Source organism: Hemicordylus capensis, chromosome 6 (assembly GCF_027244095.1).
Source record: "Hemicordylus capensis ecotype Gifberg chromosome 6, rHemCap1.1.pri, whole genome shotgun sequence".
In the NCBI taxonomy this organism is placed as follows: domain Eukaryota; kingdom Metazoa; phylum Chordata; class Lepidosauria; order Squamata; family Cordylidae; genus Hemicordylus; species Hemicordylus capensis.
The window spans coordinates 47,115,335-47,136,222 of NC_069662.1; the positions used below are offsets into that span (position 1 = coordinate 47,115,335).

Consider the following 20,888-nt stretch of genomic DNA (forward strand, 5'->3'; position numbering starts at 1 on the left):
TTTATTTATTTATAGCTTTATTAGATCGTGAGCCCTTTCGTGACAGGGAGCCATCTTTATATCTACGTAAACTGCTTCGGAAACTTTTGTTGAAAAGTGCTATATAAATATTTGTCGTATTCGTACATAAGAACATAAGAAGAGGCTTACTGGATCAGGCCCAAAGCCTATCTAGTCTAGCATCCTGTTTCCCATAATGACCCACCAAATGCTTCTAGGAAGCCCACAACAAGGAAATTAAGGCATGGCCCCTCTCCTGCTATTGCTTCCCTGCATCTGGTATTTGGAAGCATCCTACCCCTGAGCCTGGAGGTAGCTTATAACCTTTGACATTCCTGTTTAGCCAAACAGCAGAGACTTGAAAGGGTTTTATTTCCAGCCACTTCTTACTTTACGCTATATCACGGTGACCACATTCTGCAAAGCTCTATTCCCTGGACAGCATGGGGGTGAGGGAGAAGAACTGTAGCTCTAAAAACAAACAAACTGGCGATACAATTATGGAATGGTAGTCTTTATATACCACTTTTCAACAAAACAAATACTCAAAGCAGTACAAAATAATTGTTCCCTGTCCTGAAAGGGCTCACAATCTAAAAAGAAACACAAGGTATACACCAATTACAACCATGGAAGGGGTGCTGGGATTGGATAGGAACAGCTGCTCTCCGCCTGCTAAAGCCACCCCTTTAAAAGGTGCCTCTTTGCCCCAGTTTGCAAGTCAGGACCCTATATACAAAATCTAACAGAGATATGAGATGGCAGTGTGCAATACCTCTATTTCTTAGAATTTGACAACTCACCACCCCGCTCCCTTTGGATCAACACATATGAATTACCTTGGGGACTCCAATCAAGTTTCAGTCCAGCATTCTGCTTTCAGCAGTGGCCACCCAGATGATTCTGGAAGCTTCTAGTATGAAGATGATGGCTTTTCCCTGTTCCCAACCTCAAGGCTTCAGTGATATTCTGCGCCTGTACATGGAGCTTACATGAAGCTGTCATTACTAATACCCACCGACAGACTTATCATCCATTAAATTTCTAATCCTTTTCCAAAGGTGTTTGAGCCATCACTACTTCTTGTATCAGTGATTCCAGATAGCAGTGAGGAATTTTGGGAAGATGAACTTCATGCTGGCAGTCCTAAGCCTACTGCCAATTAGCTAAGTTGAGTGATCCTGAGTACTTGTATTTTGAGATGAAAAGAATTCCCTCTCCACAGCCTGTCCAATTGCCTATAAAGTGTTATAATATTCCCCACTTAATCATCTATTTGTCTAACTAGAAAGCATCAATTGCTTTTGCCTTTTCTTTTAAGGAAGATGCTCCAGCCCCTTGATCAACATCTTGAAGAGAAGCAAGCAAGGGGCCAGAAAACACTGCTGTGGGGCAGGGCGGGGGGGGGGGGTTTAAGACAATCTCCACTTTTCCTACAGCTGCTGCATGTTTTACCACTGAACTTTCAAGAAAGCATCCTGCTGCTAACAGGGGCCACTCTTGACCCCAGGGGTTAAATCTGATTTTCGTTTCTGCTTGGAAGACCCAGCAGAAGTCCAGGGATTGCCAGAGAAACCAGTGTAAATAAGACATTTCTGGCTAGTTCCAACTTTTAAAATAACTTCTTGGGGTTTATGAGGATCAGAGTAAAAGATGTGGGCCTAGAGCACACCAACCAGAAAAATCGTAGAATTCACACAGCATTTCACCTGGCTAGCCTCTCAACCTCAAGGACTCCTGCAGTCCTCCAGTTCAGATGGGTCAAGTATACATATCACTTTTAACCGAAGAACACTCAGCGCTAACTGAACTTAGTGCTAACTATCGCCCTGCTAACTGAACAAAAGAGGCATCTTTTCTAATGGTTATATCTTTATTGAGCAGGGAGAGAACAACTGGCCCTATCCATCCCCAGCACAGCATCCCTCCAGTGGCTGTTGCTGGTGTCTATCTTGTGTTTCTTTTTTAGAATGTGAGCCCTTTAGGGACAGGGAGCCGTTTTATTTATTTATTTATATCTGTGTAAACTACTTTGGGAGCTTTTGTTGAAAAGCGGTATATAAGTAATTGCCGTATTCATAGTGCCTCTGTCGTGCACTGTCTTGCAAAATGTAAGGCATGACCCTTCACATATCTTGCAGACAAGGTAATGGGGACCAACAGGAGTAGCTACTTTCCCAAGCCCCCCTCCTCAGCAATCGATGATCATAACAGACCCAGGTCACTTTTCAACCATCTACTGGAAGACACATAAGGGGTGGGGCTTGAGAATCAGCTCTGGGGACTGTTTCAAGTTCCATCTCTGCTATGCACTCAGTGCACGACCTTATCTGTGTCTCTTCTCTTCAAGTCCTCCATCTATAAAATGGGAATAATCATTTATAGTTGTCATTTTAAAAAAAATGCAGACCCCACTGTCCCTCAGAGGAAATGCCCCATGGCATCTTCACAACTTTGAGGTTAGGCCATCCATAGGATGCAGCCTTGTACTGAGTCAGACCACTGGTCCATCTAACTCAATGTTGTCAACACCAACCGGCAGCAGCTCTCCAGGTTCTCTTTCCTAACCCTACTTGGAGATGCCAGGGGTTGAACCTGGGACCTTCTGCAAGCAGATGCTGTACCACGAAGCTACAGACCCATGCCCAAGAAGCAGGCAGAAAAAGAGTGGCTTGCTGGCCTCACATCACCCTTCATGACTGTGCAGCATTTGAACCCAGGCCTCTACCAATCGGCTACCATCCATAGTACCCTGGCTCTATTTTTCTCAGCACAAACAAGAGTTACGTCACAACCAATCAACCAACCATACGCACTGAACCAGCAAAAGCAAAGTTGTTAAACCTGGAACTGCCACAAGAGCAGAATCCAGAGTTATGTAGAGGAGGAACATCTCCATACAGTTCATCCCAACTTTCATCCCCTGGCACAGTGTGCTGGGGAGGAGGATCTGTATTCCCCGCTGAATGGAAAGAAGAGTTCCATAGAGGGGTTTAAGGGGAACACCATTTACATTTGACCCAAGAAGAAGTGTGGCAATCCAGCCCAGCTATCCCCCTCCTCCACGCAACTTTTTCAGTGGGCGGAGGTGCCTGTGCTGCCAGCATCTGCAAATTGGGAAGCAAGGATGCCCTGGAGCAATGGAAGCCAAGATCGTCAGACAGAGAGGAGGAAAAACAGGAAGGTTATTTAAATTAAAACACATGCACACACACACACACACACACACACACACAGATGCGCGCACACGGCAAAGCATTCTCTGTCTACCCGAGTGCATCTAGCATTTGCATGTAAGTGCAGAGAAAGAAAAGGAGTAGGAGGTTTCTTACCTGGTCCCGGATGGGGACTGCCAGGGGAGCAGCAGCGTCTCTTCAGGTCCTGGGGGAAGCCCTTCGTGGTGGAAAACAGGATTCCCCCTCTGTCTAGCTCAGCGCATGGACTGTCTGCAAACGCTGCAAGCCGAAGTCAGTTCCCACTGGGTCCTAACACCCTGCGTTCCCTGCCCTCTGTTTCCCCACAGCTGTGACAGTACAGCGAATGGCACTGCTGGGTTTGTTGCTAAACTTTCAGCCAGTTGCAAAGGTCACTGGGAAAGAATGGAGGCGGGAGGGAGAAGTACAAAGTTTGCTGCCACAAACCAGAGTTGGAAATCAATACAAGAAGCTGATGAAATCGTTTTGGGGTAGGCTGACTGCTCTCTCTGGCAATCAGAGCACATTTTGTATTCTCCTTGGGCACAATCCACCTGAAAGATCTCCTGCAAAAGGTCTAGTCACATGCATGAACAATTGTGCAAGAGAACTTTCAGGTGAATTGTTCCTCAGTAGGTATGCCAGCAACAGTGGGGGGATGCTTGATGAACAAGCAGAAGGTTGCCAGTTCGAATCCCTGCTGGTATGTTTCCCAGACTATATTGGACAGCAACCATATAGGAAGATGCTGAAAGGCATAGTGTGTGGGAGGAGGCAATGGTAAACCCCTCCTCTATTCTACCAAAGACAACCACAGGGCTCTGTGGGTGCCAGGAGTCGAAATCGACTTGATAGCACAGTTTACCTTAGTTACCCCAGCAGAGCTATTTTGACTTAGAATCTGTGTGCATGTTTTCTTCTATGTTAAGCAATTTTAACTTAGATCTTAACCCAACCATTGGGTTTCTTGAATGTCAGCCACGTTCAAATTTTGCTTTTGGTGTTCAGTTTGGATAAATGCTTTGTAAAACAAACAGAGCTGTTACTCAACTAAAAAGACCTGAAATTAGATCAATCATGTGTGTTATAGTTGATTAGGTCTTCATAAATTTGCATCTGAAACAAATAATCTTTTGGCATCTTAAAGAACAACTGATGTTTTGTAGTGGAAGCTTTCATAGAAATATAAATATGTTAATCTTTAAGGTACCATAAGACTCTTTGTTGTTTTTGCTGCAATAGATAGCTCTCCCCCCCCCCCCCCGGACTAAATTTGCATCTGAGTAAAAACAGATGAGAGGAGAGCTGGTCTTGTGGTAGCACAAGCATGACTTGTCCCCATAGCTAAGCAGGGTCTGCCCTGGTTGCATATGGATGGGAGACTTGATGTGTGAGCACTGTCAGATATTCCCCTTGGGATGGAGAGATATTCCCCTCAAGAGATGCTCTGGGAAGAGCATCTAGGTTCAGGTGCGGAGCCTGACCGCCAGTGGCCTGTGGGCGGCAGGGGTGTGTGGTCTGGCTCCCGAACAGAGCAGTTCCATTCAGGAGTTGGAATCTGGCCGGCAGAGGCAGATTAACATAGTTAATTGAGGGCCCCGCCTGGCTTCCAACTGGGAATTAAAGTTAAAACTTTACCTGTTTTATTTGGTCCATGTTAGATAAAATATCCCTTTTCTGCTAAATGTGCATTTTAAGAGAAGGCCCAGCGCAGCATCTGTCCAGTGGCTGTTGCTGGTGCCTACCACATTTTTCTTTTTAGAGTGTGAGCCCTTTGGAGACAGAGAAGCATCTATCCACTCTTTATTTTTCTATGTAAACCACTTTGAGAATTTTGATTGAAAAACGGTATATAAATGTTCACTACTGTTGTGTGGGTTTGTGGCTTGGTCTCCCATACTCCTAAATATAGCAAATGAAAAAATTGAATTACTTTACTATGCAAGTAAATAATCTACGTTTTAGTATTTATGTGCTTTTAAAAAAATTTAGGGCCCCTTTATAACGTATGCTACAGGCCCCGCACTAGTTTAATCTGGCCCTGCTGGCCTGCCCTGGGGCGTAACTATAATAGGGCAAGGGGAGACAGTTGTCTGGGGGCCCACTGCCTTGGGAGGCCCCCCAGAGGCAAGTCACATGACTTACTCCCCCAGCTGCGCACCAGCCCGGGCTTCCTTCAGTTGTATTCATCCTCCGAAATTGATGTGAGTGTTAAAACCTGGAGCTACCAGAACAGCATGTCTTTCTCTAGTACCATTAAATTATTATTATTATTATTATTATTATTATTATTCACATTTATATCCCACTCTTTCCTCCAAGGAGCCCAGAGCGGTGTACTACATACTTAAGTTTCTCTTTCACAACAACCCTGTGAAGTAGGTTAGGCTGAGAGAGAAGTGACTGGCCCAGAGTCACCCAGCTAGTTTCATGGCCGAATGGGGATTTGAACTCGGGTCTCCCTGGTCCTAGTCCAGCACTCTAACCACTACACCACGCTGGCTCTCTAAATGACTTGCATCATCCACAATTTACAAAACCTTAAAAAAAATAATTTAGGATGATATTCTATTGTGACACATAGGTGAATAGTGGTAACAAAAAGCATTGTGTGTGTGTGTGTGTGTGTGCGCGTGTGTACACACATCAGCCTCATTTAAGATTTCTTTACTTCATGAGCTGAGCTTCAGTGAGGGAGGGCCCATTTTAAAATCTTTTCTCTGGGCCCACTCCAGCCTTGCTATGCCCCTGCGCCAGCCATTTAACTCCTGAAGGGGCCGCAGGGCCCCTTCGGGAGCTAGACTGGGGCTGGCACTGCATTTGCAGAGCAGGCAGGAAAGAGCCGCTCCTGGCCGCACCGTGAATGCAGCGGCCATTTAACTCCCAAACGGGGCCCACATTTGTTCAGCTAAACCAGCACCCCCGTGTCTGATGTCAGATGCGGGGGGGGGGGTGTGTCAGGGCCACAAGGTGCGGCCCCTGATTGGGTGCAGCCCAGCTTCTTTGAACCTGTTTGCCCAGTGGTGGCTTTGCCCTTGTCTAGGTTCCAAGCTCCCTCCCTGGCAGCATCTCCAAGATAGGGCTGAGAGAGATTCCTGCCTGCAACCTTGGAGAAGCCGCTGCCAGTCTGTGAAGACAATACTGAGCTAGATAGACCAATGGTCTGACTCAGTAAATGGCAGCTTCCTATGTTCCTAACTGTTCTGAAGAAATAACATCCTCTTTCCAGAGAAGGTATTGCTATTGGTAGCAGCCTTCATCTCAAAAGAGGCATTCCCTCTTATGAGTGTGAGAGAAGGAAAGCCCCTTCTAAGATAGTGCCATGCTACCATTAAAAAAATACTCCTGGTTAATTTGTTTTAATACAAATACCAGCTTCTGGTAATTAGCCTGAAAAGTAATTGCCAAATTAATCAGGAGTATCTTTTTAAACAAATGGCTTTAAATGGATCAACCAACCAACCAATCTGCTGAACATTGCAGCCCTACTTAAAGCACATAAATTATAAATTTAAAAGCAATAACCATAAGAACCAACCTGCCAAATTTAATATTTTCACATCTTTCCTCCACCTCCAAAAATCCTACATCCATTACTGAGACTGTATAAACATTTAAATCAGGAGAGCCTCAGTTCAAACATTTGTAAGCAACTTCAAACTATTAGCATTCAGCAGATAATTTCTTTGCCCCAATTCACGTCAGCTCTAATTAGATGGTTTTCTGATATAGAATGGCAATTATTGTACTTTAACCTATACCATGGCCTAGGGATTATACACCACTGCACATCACCACTATGCATATAGAAGCCATATAGACTACGCTATGTATGGAATGTCCATGCATGTGGACTGGTTCACATATACATGGATATTGCTTGATTAATGCTAACTGAACAAAAGAGGCACCTTTTAAAAGGGATGATCCTCTTCTTTTAGCAGGGGGAGAGCAAATGGCCCTATCCGTCCCCAGTACAGAATTTCTCCAGTTCCGTTGCTGGTATCTCTCTTATGTTTTTTTCCCCAAAGATTGCGAGCCCATTGAGGACAGGGAGCCATTTCATTTATGTATTTGTATGAATGTAAACCGCCTTGGGAACTTTTGTTGAAAAGCAACATATAAAATATATTCATCATATTCGTATTGCTAATGTACACTTCATAACAGGGGCAGAGCTATAATAGGGTGGAACCCATCGTGCTCTGCATCTGGGGAGCTGCCTAGCTACCCCTCCCACTGGTTGGGCGGCTACCGGCCACCTACTGCCGCTGCCACGATCAGTGACCTTCTCCTCCGGCCACTTGCCCAGCTCCTAGGCCCATCCTCCTTCCATCAGTTGGTCTCCTTCCATCCCGGCTGATGGAAGGAGGATGCTCGTGTGCTCCCGAATGGCTGATAGAAAGGAGTGGGCCTGGCAGCTGGGTGGCAGGAGGCGGTAGTGGTAGTGGTGGCTTGTGGCAGGAGCTCCAGTGGGGCAGGTGGGCAGCTAGCTGGAGGGAAGAGGCAAGTGGGGAGATGCAGGGCTGGTGCTACCATTTGGCCAACTAGACAGCCGCCTAGGGTGCAGACCTCAGAGGGGCGCAGAGTGCAGATCTCAGAGGGGCACAGAGTACAGAGTGTCAATGTGTTTGCCTAGGGTGCAAAATAGTCCAGCACCCGCCCTGGGGAGATGCACACCTACATGAACATGCATGCCACCACCTGGGGGGCACCACAGCGAGTGGGGAGGCCACCCGTGTTCACAATGCGAACACAGGCCCCACTCTTCCCTCGCTACGCCCCTGCTCCATAAATAATACTCTGCATTTATATAATATTTCAGCTAGTGTGTTGTAATAACACAGGTGCCGCTAGCAGGGGGTGAGGGAATCAACCCCCCACAAAACCAATAAGATCAAGAAAAATATGTAGAACTAGCATGTGTCTTGATGATCAGCAGAACCAATTACTTGGGTGGGTGGGGTGGCGTTCCCTCGCTGGAGGTCTTTAACAGAGGCTGGCCAGCCATCTGTTGGGGGTGCTTTAGCTCTGGATTTCCTGCATCGAGAAAAGAGTTGGGTCAAATGGCCTACCAGACCCACTCCAACTCTAAGATTCTATTCTAAATTTCACCCTGCTCTGAAATTCACTTTGTCCCTTCTGTAAATTACAGTTGTGACATCGAGTCAGTGTTGACTCCTGACAACCACAGAGCCAGGTAGTTTTCTTTGGTAGAATAGAGGAGGTTTACCATTGCCATCTTCCATTCAGTATCAGATGACACCTTTCAGCATCTTCCTATATTGCTGCTGCCGTGTGTGTGTGTGTGTGTGTATAATTTATTTTTGTACATTTTATATCCCGCTCTTCCTCCAAGGAGAGGAGCCCAGAGCGGTGTACTACATACTTAGGTTTCTCCTCACAACAACCCTGTGAAGTAGGTTAGGCTGAGAGAGAAGTGACTGGCCCAGAGTCACCCAGCAAGTCTCATGGCTGACTGGGGATTTGAACTCGGGTCTCCCCGGTCCTAGTCCAGCAATCTAACCGCTACACCATGCTGGCTTATACACCACATGTTTCCCATAGAATGAGAAACATACCAGTGGGGATTCGAACCAGCAACCTCTTGCTCCCTAGGCAAGATATTTCCCTGCTGCATCATTAGGTGGCTTCTGCCCTTTCTGTGCTCTTCCAGTATTCTTATTCTGCACAATGGCTAGAGCCTCAGAATAGGCTATGAGAGGCCTGGGTTCCAATCCTGACTCAGCTGTGAAGCTCCTTGGGTGACCTTGACAAGTCACTACCACTCAGCCCAACTTGCCTCATGGGAATGTTGTGAGGCTCGGAACATAGGAAGCTGCCTTATACTGAGTCAGACCCTTGGTCCATCTAGCTGAGTATTGTCTACACTGACTGGCAGCGCCTCTCCAAGGTTTCAGGTAGGGGTCTCTCCCACCTTACCTGGATATGCCAGAGATTGAACTTACTACTACTACAATGTTTATATACTGCTTTTCAACAAATGTTCTCAAAGCAGTTCACATAGAGTAATAAGAATAAATAAATAAAATGACTCCCTGTCCTTAAAGGGTTCACAATCTAAAAAACAAACATAAGAGAGACACCAGCAACAGCCACTGGAGGGATGCTGTGCTGGGGATGGATAGGGCCAGTTGCTCTCCCTCTGCTAAATCAAGATAATCACCACTTTTAAAAGGTGCCTCTTTATTCAGTCAGCTGGGGAACCTGGGACCTTCTGCATGCAGAAACACTGTACATATATTAGCTTGTGGTAATGCTTAAGGCAGCAATGTCACGTAGGTAATTATCATCATTCTGCTATTGGAAAACGGGGAGGGGGAGGTTGCAGGAGGGCGACACTGATGCTTAGAGGCTTGCCTAAGGCCTCGTAATTAGTTCATGGCAGAGATAAATAGTTCCATCTCTAAGCCTATGACAGCCCTATGCATACTTCCCTAGGAGTAAGCCCATGAAAGAACACAGCAGGGTTTACTTCTGAGTGAACCTATACAGGATTGTGCTGTTAGCCAGATCTCTCTATACCAGGTCTGAGAAGCTGGGTGATTTGTCCCTTAAGGTATGAATGGATGACAGTGAGAAGTTGGGAAATTCTCTCTGTGCTGGCTCATCTCCCAACTGCAGGTCCCCGAAAGGTACGAGCAGCAGTGGCCGGCGTGCTTGCCCTGCCCAAGGGAGGCTTTGCGGCTCAGCGGACTGCGCAGGGCAGCGAGGTGGCTGCTTCTAACTTCACCTGGCGGCCTCATTCACTGGCTGGCCATGTCATCAGGTAATTCAAGGAAGTGCATCAGTAGCAAGTTCAGGACAGCAAAAGCGTTTTACCCCAAGTATTATTAATTATTATTATTATTATTATTACACTTGTATCCTGCTCTTCCTCCAAGGAGCCCAGAGCGGTGTACTACATACTTGAGTTTCTCCTCACAACAACCCTGTGAAGTAGGCTAGGCTGAGAGAGAAGTGACTGGCCCAGAGTCACCCAGCGAGTTTCATGGCTGAATGGGGATTTGAACTCGGGTCTCCCCGGTCCTAGTCCAGCACTCTAACCACTATACCACGCCTTTTGTCACAGACTGCATTGCCCTAGGACAGGCCTGCACAAGGCCCCGGGGGCCAGATCCCACGTGCGGTGACTTTCTTTGCTAGCCTGCAGGGAGCGATATCCTGCAGCAAAAGTAGGAGCCGTGAAGAGCTCTTAGCCTATTCCTGCTGAAGCGCCATGGCTCAGAGGCTACCTGAGACCAGAAGGCACTCTTCCCCCTGGACTTCTGGGTGCAGACCAGGGCCTCCACACCCCCTGGGGACCCCCCAAACCATCTTGAGTCCATCCCCAGTGGTATGGTCACCACACCACCAGCCCAAACCTCAGTAGGTGGCCAAGCGTGACTGTGTCCTGCACCGGGTACCGAGAGTGATCTCTGCTTGAGACACAGAGGGGGGAGGGGGGAAAGAAAGATGTGGGGTGGGAATATGTTACGTTGCATGTTGAAATGTTTCTGCTAATGCATATTTGCATAAATATACTTGTTTTCTATCACATTCCTGTGAGTTCAGTTGCTGTTTGTGCCCTCAAGAACCCATGTGTTAAAAATGCTGGGGGGCAGGGGGAGGATTTATTTATTTATCTGTCGTATTTTTATACTGCCTGATATGTATATCTCTAGGCGGCGTACAAAATTTAAGATTTATAAAAGTCAACACAGATTAAAATACACGACACAGTAAAAAATAGCATAAAACAGTTATTAAAACACATTATTATTAAAATTAATTCTAATTAAAAGCCTGCGAGAACAGGAGAGTCTTGAGGGTCTTCCTGAAAACAAAGAGGAGGAGATGCTCTTATTTCAGTAGGGAGCATATTCCAAAGCCCTGGGCAGCCACAGAGAAAGCCTGGTCCTGGGTCATCACCAAATGAGCCAGTGGCAACCGTAACTGGATCTCTCCAGAAGATGGTAACAGGCAGCAGGGTTCATGACAAAGGAGGAGCTCTCTTCAATACCCTGGACCCAGGTCGTTAAGGGCTTTATAGGTAACTAGTGTTTTCAGGCCCGTTGTGATAACGGGCGCTAGTAGGGGAGAGTTTCCCTCCCCGCCCCACTTCCTCTGGCCTTCCCCCCCCAACCATGCCCTCCTAGCTGGCGGAGACTTCCTTACCCAAAGCAGCCCGCGATAGTCGGGCGATCTAAAATCCATTTTTTGCGAAGAAGAGAGGAGCTCCCGAACAGAGCTCCTCTCTGTGCTAAGCCAATGCCCAAACTGCTGCTATGGACGCAAAGGACGAGCGTCCTTTGCGTCCATAGCAGCAGTTTGGGCATTGGCTTAGCACAGAGAGGAGCTCTGTTCGGGAGCTCCTCTCTTCTTCGCAAAAAATGGATTTTAGATCGCCCAACTGTCGCGGGCTGCTTTGGGTAAGGAAGTCTCCACCAGCTGGGAGGGCGGTTGGCGGCCATGGCAGCGGCCGCGGAGGCATTCTTCTGGGCCGTTTTGGCCCTTAATCATTTGCCGGGGGGGAGCGGGGAAGGAGTATTTGGGCAGCTGGGAGGGCGGGAGAGTGGGCGGTGGCGGTGGCCGGGCGGATTCTGGGGGCGCTGCTGCCAGTCCGGTCCTCCCCCGCCTCACATTCTCGGCCGGTCTCCCCGGCCGGGCAAGGGCCCCAAGGACTCGCAGCCGCCTGGCTGCGGCGGCGGCACCAGGCCTCGGCGGCGGCTCCATCACCACCTCGGCCGGCTTCCCCCGCCGCCTCCTCCCCCCGCCCGGCTTCGGCGGCGCGGCTCCGCCGCTGCCTTGGCCGCGCTGTGTCCTCTGGCCGAGGCGGCGGCTTTGCCGCCGCCTCGGCCAGTCTCCTCCTTCCCCGCATTCCCGGCTTCTTCAGGGCGGCCGCTTCTGGCCGCCCAAGATGGCCACCGGGTGCCGGCCGTCGTGTCTCCCTTGCCCTGTTCTGCGCATGCGCTCCGCGCATGCGCAGAACAGGCCAGGGAGGCACGGACACACGCTTGGTGTCCGTCCACGGACGGACACCAAGCATTTTATTAGAGAGGATAACTAGCACAGTGGTGGAGCCTGATTGCGGTGACTTGTGTGCAGCCCCGGGGCGGCCCTGCTGACCCTGCCCACCACGTGGTCTGGCTCTGCGTGGTCTTGAGGCTCCGTTCAGGAGTTGGAGTTCAACTCCCGAAGGGGCAACATCATCTCATACTGAGTGGGAGGAGGCAATGGTAAACCCCTCCTGTATTCTACCAAAGACAACCACAGGGCTCTGTGGTCGCCAGGAGTCGAAACTGACTCAACGACACACTTTACTTTAGAAACCTGCCAAAGCTTGAGCATCTTTCAGAAAGATTGCAAACCCCTTGGGTGCCCAAGTCTACAGAGGGGAAGGCTTATTAGCACTATTATGATGGAGCCATTTTAACTGAATTCTAAAGTGAGTAATTTATTACCTGCATCTGAGGCTTTGCAAAACTAGAAATGGCAGAACTACACTCAGGCATACGTAGTTTGGATTTTGTTTTGTTGAGCTTTGCACCCACTGGAGGGAAAGTCCAAGAGCCCGTGTCAAAAAAAACATGCACGATAAGGTACAAGAGGTTTGAATATTGAGAGTTGTTAAACTAGTTCTGGCATTTCCAGAAGCACCAGTGTGGTAAGTGGTTGCTGGGGCATTTAGGGGGTAGAAGCTCCCCAAAGCATCTTCTTGAGGCCATTACTTATGTCATAGGATACATGGATGAACCACTGAGCAAAGAGGCTCCTTTTAAAAGTGGTGATTCTTTTTATTTAACAGGAGGAGAGCAACTGGCCATATCCAACCTCAGCACAGCATTCCTCCAGTGGCCGTTACTGGTGCCTATCTTATGATTCTTTCTGGACTGTGAGCCCTTTTGTATAGGGAGCCATCTAATTACTTATTTCTCTATGTAAACTGCTTTGTATATAAACTTTTATATACAACTTTTGTTGTATATAAATATTTTTAGTAGGATGAAACAAGTAGTATCTGTTGGGGAAGAGTTTACATAATTCTTAACTGTCCAATCTGACTGACTCTGTTGGGCTTAACCCCTTTCAGACTGCTCCAAAAAGTGAATTACGTCACAAGGTAATGACTGAAACTGATATCATTTGGTGGAGATGACCATCCTGCATCTTAAAATGTGCAATCTGACTGCTTTATGTGGGGCCAGTACCAAATCAGACCATGTAATATGCTCAAGGCCATAACTGCTTCCACTGTACTAAAGCATGCTTAGATCAGCTGGAATGTTCTGAGCAGTAAAGAGGGGGGGAGTGAGTGGGCCGAGAGCTTCCAGAGATCTGTAAACACGTATATCATTTCTGAAATTATGAACTCATAGCAATGCATTAATCGAGATGCAAGTTTGGGGCAGTATAGAAACATTTTAATTAAATAAAGCAAAGAGTTTATATCTGGTGGGTTTTTAACGTTCAGCTTTTAAAATTGGTTTTAGCTAGCTCTGTTTTTAGTTTCTATTAATTTTATATTGCTTTAGATTGTGTTGCTAATGTTATGATTGCTAATGTTGTGTTGCTAATGTTGTGTACAAAAGGCTGAAACCCTGGTGTGCGCTCTCTCTCTCTCTCTCTCTCTCTCTCTCTCACACACATACCCCTAATCTCAATTTACAGTTGCGAGTAAAGAATCAGAGGGTTGTAATTAATTCCAGGTTAATGAAGGTACAGAAGGGCTTGATCTTGGCTAGTTCACAGTAGTATTTATAAGCCAAGGTGGAGAGAACTCAGAGGAGCCACCTAATTTCTCTCTATTGTCTTGCAACAAAGGGACAATAAATGTTTCTACAGGCTCTGTGCTTGGCTATCTGGGACGACTGTGGCGTAGGCCTCATAGACACAGCACAGCAGCACATCTGAAGCACAGATTCCTTTTTACTTCTTCATTACCACACCAGAGAAGACCAACGGCCTGCTCATTAGAAACTGCTGACGAAGCTGTTCTTGGGCTTGTGTGGGAACCGGCTGAGAGATCAAAGTGAGCTAGCGTGATTCAGAACCCAATTAAGGCCTTGAAAATTAAAAAAAAAGCAAATAAAAAGGAGGAAGATGGCACTTGCTTTCCTGTTCCCAGGGAACAGGCAGCCAGTGGAAGGAAGCAGGAAGGCCTCTTCTATGGCTTCGGTGGCCGGGGTAGGGAAAACACTGCACAAGTTTAACAGCAACTAACTATCCAGAGAAGTTACTATGTTTCTTGACATGGGCAGGTTCACTGCAACAGGCCTGGACTTCTCGTAAATGTTAATCAAAGGCAAGTTCATACAAATGCCTTTGAGATGGAAGAACCACCAAGCACAGGCTTCTGTCCTTATGTGCCAAAGTGGTCTTGTGAAACCAGGTGGTGGTTTCACAAATCTGAAAGATCAGATTTCCCCATCCTCATAAATCACAATTAGCTTTCCACCTCTCTCACTAGATGTCAATTCTTATCATGTGGTGAGGGTATGGTGGGAAAAGGTGATTGCCTTGCCCAAAATCATGTACCACCTCTTCCTCTACCTCAGAAAAGGGTTGTGCAAATTCATGTTTAAAGGCGCTCCAAGTAATCTTGAGATTACTTTTTTAAAAGACGCAGTCATACATATCACTCCCAAAACAAATCAAATAAAAAATGGAGTCAACAAATAAGACTTGCTTTGTGCGTCTAAGAAGGCAACAAGCATTAAACAAGAACCCCCACAAAACTGTGTACGCCTTCCATCCTCCCCCCTAGAACCCAGCCGAATGCAGGCAATTACTACACCAGATTACCACACACTAAGACCTAGAAGCCCTACTCAACTTATCCCAAATTCATGAGAGCACCAGAATTAAATTATATACTGGTGACTAGTGACCATGGCCTACAAAATGAATATTAAAAACAAATTCTAAAACACAAAATTATAGACTAAAGCAGCCAGTAAGCCACCTAATGGCACAGCAGGGAAATGACCTGACTAGCAAGCCAGAAGTTGCTCGTTCGAATCCCCACTGCTACATTTCCCAGACTAGAGGAAACACCTCTATCGGCCAGCAGCAGTCTAGGAAGATGCTGAAAGGCATCATCTCATACTGTGCAGGAGGCGGCAGTGGTAAATCCCTCCTGTATTCTACTAAAGACAACCACAGGGCTCTGTGGTTGCCAGGAGTCAGCATGGTGTAGTGGTTAGAGTGCTGGACTAGGACTGGGGAGACCCGAGTTCAAATCCACATTCAGCCACGATACTTGCTGGGTGACTCTGGGCCAGTCACTTCTCTCTCAGCTTAACCTACTTCACAGGGTTGTTGTGAGGAGAAACCTAAGTATGTAGTACACCACTCTGGGCTCCTTGGAGGAAAAGCAGGATAAAAAATGTTTTTTAAAAAAGGAGTCGATACCGACTCGACAGCACACTTTACTTTTACAAGCTGATAAGCAACAATTCTAAATTAAACGCTTGCTGGAAGAGGAAGGCTTTCACCTGGCACCTAAACAAGCACAAGGAAGTCAACTGGCAAATCTCTCTAAGGGCGAGTATCCCATGGTGGTAGTGGGGCACTACTGTGAGGGCTCTTGCCCTGGTAGCCAGCCACCCATTGCACACGGTGGGCGAAGGCATCCAGAGGAAGCCTCCGAAGAGGATTCCAGGCCTCGTGAGCAGTACCAAGTCAGAAGTCTTAGAAACCAAGCTGTGGGAGTCATGCAGATTAACAGAAAATGGAGTCTCTAGATGACATCTTGTTCCTTCCCATGCCCCTGCTAACTTGGCAAAGAGGCACCTTTTAACGTGGTGATTCTCTTTATTTAGCAGGGGGAGAGTAACTGGCCCTATCCAGCCCCAGCTCAGCATCCCTCCAGTGGCTGTTGCTAGTGTCTATCTTATGTTTCTTTTTAGATTGTGAGCCTTGTTGTTTCTCTGTGTAAACTGCCCTGAGCCATTTTTGGAAGGGTGGTATAGAAATCGAATGAATGAATGAATGAATAACACACTGCATTGTGCCTATACACCAGTTTGGGGTACTCTTCATTTAGCTTTTTGCATGCATTCCAACATGCAGAGCTGAAAAATCATGGAAGCAGGCAAAATATTTTTTTCTGCTTGCAGACACAAAATATTCAGCCACATCAAGTGGACAGTAGGTAGGTATCCTGCTGTATTGGAGTGCTTTCTCATTTCCAAGGTCCCAGTAGCCAGCAAGATATGATTTGAAATCCAGCTGCCCATCTGCTCACGTTCCTGAAGCTGCTTTCTGTTAGCTGTGGAGGCTCAAGGCCTTTAACTCTTTGAAAGCTGCGTTGCTGTGAACAATGAGTTTCAGCAACAATGATGCAAGTCCAAGTTCTAGGGATGGTTCCATAAGCCTTGTAGGTGAGAGGAGGCAGCTATTCAAGCTGGGGGTGACAGGGGAAGTATGATGGGAGTCTTACAGACTGGTAGCCCTTAACTTCAGTGGTGATGGACCTGGACTGTAGCCTATCCCACAGAAGTACTGCAAGAGTTAACCACCCACAGGCTGGGCTTGGGGACAGAGCCACAAAATCCCTTTTTTATTACTGGGCTAGGCTGCGCTGGTTTCTCTTAACACTGTCATGGACTTTTAACACTAAATGCCATTGTGGTTTACAGAAGCCAACCATCAGGGCAACAGATGGGTCAAGTTGACCCATTTGGCTATATTTGAACAAGGGAGTTGCCAAACCACTCTGGCCTGCCAAAAATGCATGTAATGCGTCTCTTGCCCCAACTAGTCAGCAAGAAAAGAAAGCTTTTTAGAGCAAGATACTGGATGGCATAAGAAATTAGACGAGAAGAATGAAATTGAAGATCTTTGTCTATTCAGTAGCACTACAAACCACTATAAAGTGACAGAGCTGCATAGGTTATGCTATTCTCCCCTCAATTTCGTACCACACCCAAATGATCTAAGAATAAGAAAGAAGCAACTGTGATGGACAGAATGCACACAAAAATCTGGAGCAAGGTAGGAATATGAAGTGGGGGGAAGACAATTTCAAGTATGATAGTCAAGGCCGATGGCATGAACCTGGTGGGGAATGGAATCCTGCCAGTGGGGAATGTTTCATTACAAAAGACATTGCCCCTCGAGGAGTCATATGGTAAGTGTATTTAAAAGGTTATGCGAGTTGACTGCACTACAGTCCTTTTGAGCTTCCTGGTGCTTTTCAGATTCTTCAGCAATTTTGCCATCACATTTTCAAAAATGTATCATTACAGTCATGAGGACTGCATATATAATTTGCTAATTCTCAAGTATCTAAGAGCCTGAGGAGAACATGGAAAGTTCCAATTTGAAATTGCTTCGGGGAGTCCAGATGCCATCACAATGGATTCCCCCACGGACCTACTCTGTAACAGGTAAGAGTAGCTGCTACCTCATTTACCAGCCCAATAGCAGCCTACATCAAGAATGGAAGGCAGGATTCCCAGTTAAGGGCATCTGTACTACCCCATATTGAAGATGTGGATATGAGCAGCCAAACTAAACAAAATACACATGCCATAAACCAGAAAGAGACTATTTTAATCTATAAATTAAAAAAAGCAATGCGAGTACATACATACATCAGCTTCTAAAAACATCTGGCTGCACATACACATTTCAATTCATTAGAGTTATCAGGTTATCGGAGAGGGCAGATATCCCAACATTTCCTTCCTCCACGTTGTGCCACTTCAAGGATAGGAGCACCATGGAAACACAGACAGCATTTCAAATTTTAACTAGATTGCTCTGCTTAAAAAAAAAAAAAAAAAGTAAGAGCAACATAAAGTAGATTCCAGCTCCAAAGTCAGCCCTGAGTATGCATATATGCTATTAATAAGAATTCTTAGATCCATGCAGACAAAAGGCAGCAAAGCAAATCAGCCAAGTCTTTGCAAAAAGCAATTCAGAAATGAAACAGATCAGCTCTTTGCCCCAGGCCTAAACCAGCCCCAGTGCTGTGGCTGCATCCACAGTTCATAAACGTTAAGGCGCTCAGAGTCCTTGGGTTGGTGTGTGTCTCTCTCTTGCTAAGCCCTGCCGCAGCTTCTGAGACGCTAAGCCTCAGCATGACTGACATCTGCTTCGCGGAAATAGTCCGACTTCAAAGGAACTCACGAGAGGAGCGGCTGCCTTTATTTCCTCCTGCAACGTTAAGGGTTTTGTTTCTGCGAACAGCCTCTCTTGCCGATACCCTTCATCCTCTTTCATCTCTGGTGTTTAAGGCAGACTGGAAGTGGCACAGGCGCTGCCAATGCGTGTACACGTGGGGGGCAGCAGAGAAAAGAATGTCAACTGGGGGCGGGCGGTGGGGGGGAATCCTCTGGAACTCCAAAAGGAGACTGGGAAGGAGTAATCTGTAGGAGGGGGGCCAAAGTCCAGATCCTGAGTTTAACATACTTCATTCCATTCCACCCAACGCTTGATAGGTCAATCAGTGGGCAGGGCAGGGCACTGTACAACTAAGAAACTCCTCTTGAGAACTGGGCATCCTTATGACAGGATACCAATATATTTTTAAAGAAGCTTGACATATACTGAGTCAACATATACTGCCTTGGCTCAGCCAGGTTTAGGATTATCGCCCCTGGCAAGGAGTGATACCCCCGCTGGGAACCCATTCTGTATAAGGAGAGAGTTGCAGAAAAATCCTAAAGCCCCCCAGCCAAGATGTTCCCAACCAAGACTCCATCCTTGAGGGCATGTTCTATGTCCTTCTCTTCTATCTTCAAAAATACCTAGAAAGAAAAGAGATTTTGTTATCCAGGGAAGGGGTAAGGAGCATCCATCATTGCCAGCGGGCACAATCACAAGATCGTGCAACAGCATGCCGAGAATGTCTAGGTCTCTGTTTACTTTACATGGGAGAGGAAAATACAGGAGCTGCTGCCTTGATGCCACTCAAACAGCCCCAATTCCAGCCAGTGCCCAGAGACAGTTCTCTGTTCAGCCAACAATATAGGGCAACTGCCACAAAATTCAGCAAACTGTCATAAACATTCTGCTGCTTGTACCCACAGAGTCAGCATAAAACGGGATGGATGAACAATCCATCAGCTACAGTGGTGCACCAGCTCTCTGTATTGCCTCCATTCAACACTTACTTTCTTCCCCCAATTGCTTTCAAGTAATAGCTAATGCTACAGCAAAAGCAAAAGTGTGGGGCGCAGTGGGGGGGGGAGGAGAAGAGTCAGAAAACTGGGCCAATCTGCCAAATTTTAGCCATAGTGTATCACTCTTTTCCATAATTCTTTTCTATAATGTATTATTCTGGCTGCAGAATCTCTCTCAAGCTCAGACGCAAATTATGTTTAGCTTTGCCTCCATGCTCCATTGCAGGATTCCGCTTCTCTACATAGCCACGCTGTACCTAGGAGATTGGAAAGCCAGCGTTTGCGCCCCTGGTCCTTTCGTTGACATTTTTTCCTGGGATTTCTGCATAAATATACAGTGATCCCTCTGGAATGCAACATCCCACTTAACGGGAATGCTTTAGACTGCTTCTTCCACCAGTTCTCATTTGCCAGCATGATGCATGTTTCCAGTTTCCAGATATGAGTGTTGACACTACACTCTCCCATGTGTCTACAGTTCTCACAGCCTCTTTGTAGCCCAGCCCTCTGCCATGAGAGTCACCGTACATAGACCCTTTTGTCAGTGCTGACCAAATAAAGAGTGCAAAGGCAGAAGCTCCGCAATCCACACAGGCCTAAGACTGCTGCATTGAAGAAAGGAAGAATCCCCAAGAGCCAGCAGTGAACTTCCCAGCACCACAGCAGCCTAGAACCCAAGATTTCCCAAGGCTGATACAGGAGAAATACAGGGTGAGTCATAGTAGCTCAATGTATCAGGGGGTGGAAAATTGAACACTCTCAAAGGGCTGTAGCAAATATCAATGTAATAAAGCATGCACACACACATGGCCCTTTGGAATAGGACGCATTGTTAATCTAACTAAATTAAAATCACTTTAGAGGCAGAGGAAGAAGAATATTCAAGGCAAAGCAACCCCCCCCCTTTCTTTGAGGTTTATCATCAACTACAGAGGCCTAGTTCAGGCCACAATACATGGTTTAGGTTCAGGTATGTTAAGTAGCTAATTCCTCCAAACTTATGAAATTGGATAATATTGAGCAAGACCATCTGTTTAGCCCAACATCAGGGCAGTTCACACAACAAACATCGGAGTAGAAGAAGCCTTCTACTCTTAATTCGGGAGCTGTGCACACTCCTGCTTGCCAATCTTGTATTAGTGGAAAAATGAGGCTGGGAGCCTGATTGTTTGCGAATCCCCTGCTAAGGAGAACAGCCGGGGCTTCATACCTTGTCCTGAAGGCTAGGGGTGGAATCTGGGTAGGCTCTGCTTGTCCTCTCTGGCTAGGGCTTAGGTCATGATCAAGCTCCCAGCCTCTGAACCTGTTTTTCACTGACCCATAACTGGCAAACAAGTGTGTGCACAGCTCCCGAATTAGGATAGAAGGGTTCTTGGAACAGAGGAAGCTGCCATATACCGAGTCAGTTCACTGGCCCATCTATCTCAGTATTGGCTCCACACACTGGCAGCGATTTCTCCAAGGCTGCAGGCAAGAGTCTTTCCCAACCCCACCTGGAGATACTGCCAGGGAGGGAACTTGGAACCTTCTGCATGCAAGCAGGCAGGTGCTCTTCCCAGAG

The 20,888-nt window shown here is 46.8% G+C and overlaps 2 protein-coding genes across 4 annotated transcripts in view; both read right to left on the reverse strand.

Moving 5' to 3' along the window:
• The window catches only part of RARA (retinoic acid receptor alpha), a 219,414-nt gene extending 215,943 nt beyond the window's left edge, over positions 1-3,471 (reverse strand). Inside the window, exon 1 of one of the 2 annotated variants that reach the window (XM_053261941.1) lies at positions 3,333-3,471. The gene's annotated coding sequence lies outside the window, so the exon portion shown is untranslated. Of the gene's footprint in view, positions 1-839; positions 1,127-3,332 lie in introns of those variants that run through there. The other variant, XM_053261940.1, reaches the window with a different exon arrangement.
• A 14,261-nt stretch (positions 3,472-17,732) lies between these two features.
• The window catches only part of CDC6 (cell division cycle 6), a 28,121-nt gene continuing 24,965 nt past the window's right edge, over positions 17,733-20,888 (reverse strand). For both annotated transcript variants that reach the window (XM_053261960.1, XM_053261958.1), the window contains exon 12: positions 17,733-18,952. In XM_053261960.1, the coding sequence (XP_053117935.1) occupies positions 18,866-18,952 (87 nt within the window). In that variant the 3' untranslated portion in view covers positions 17,733-18,865. The remainder of the gene's footprint in view (positions 18,953-20,888) is intronic.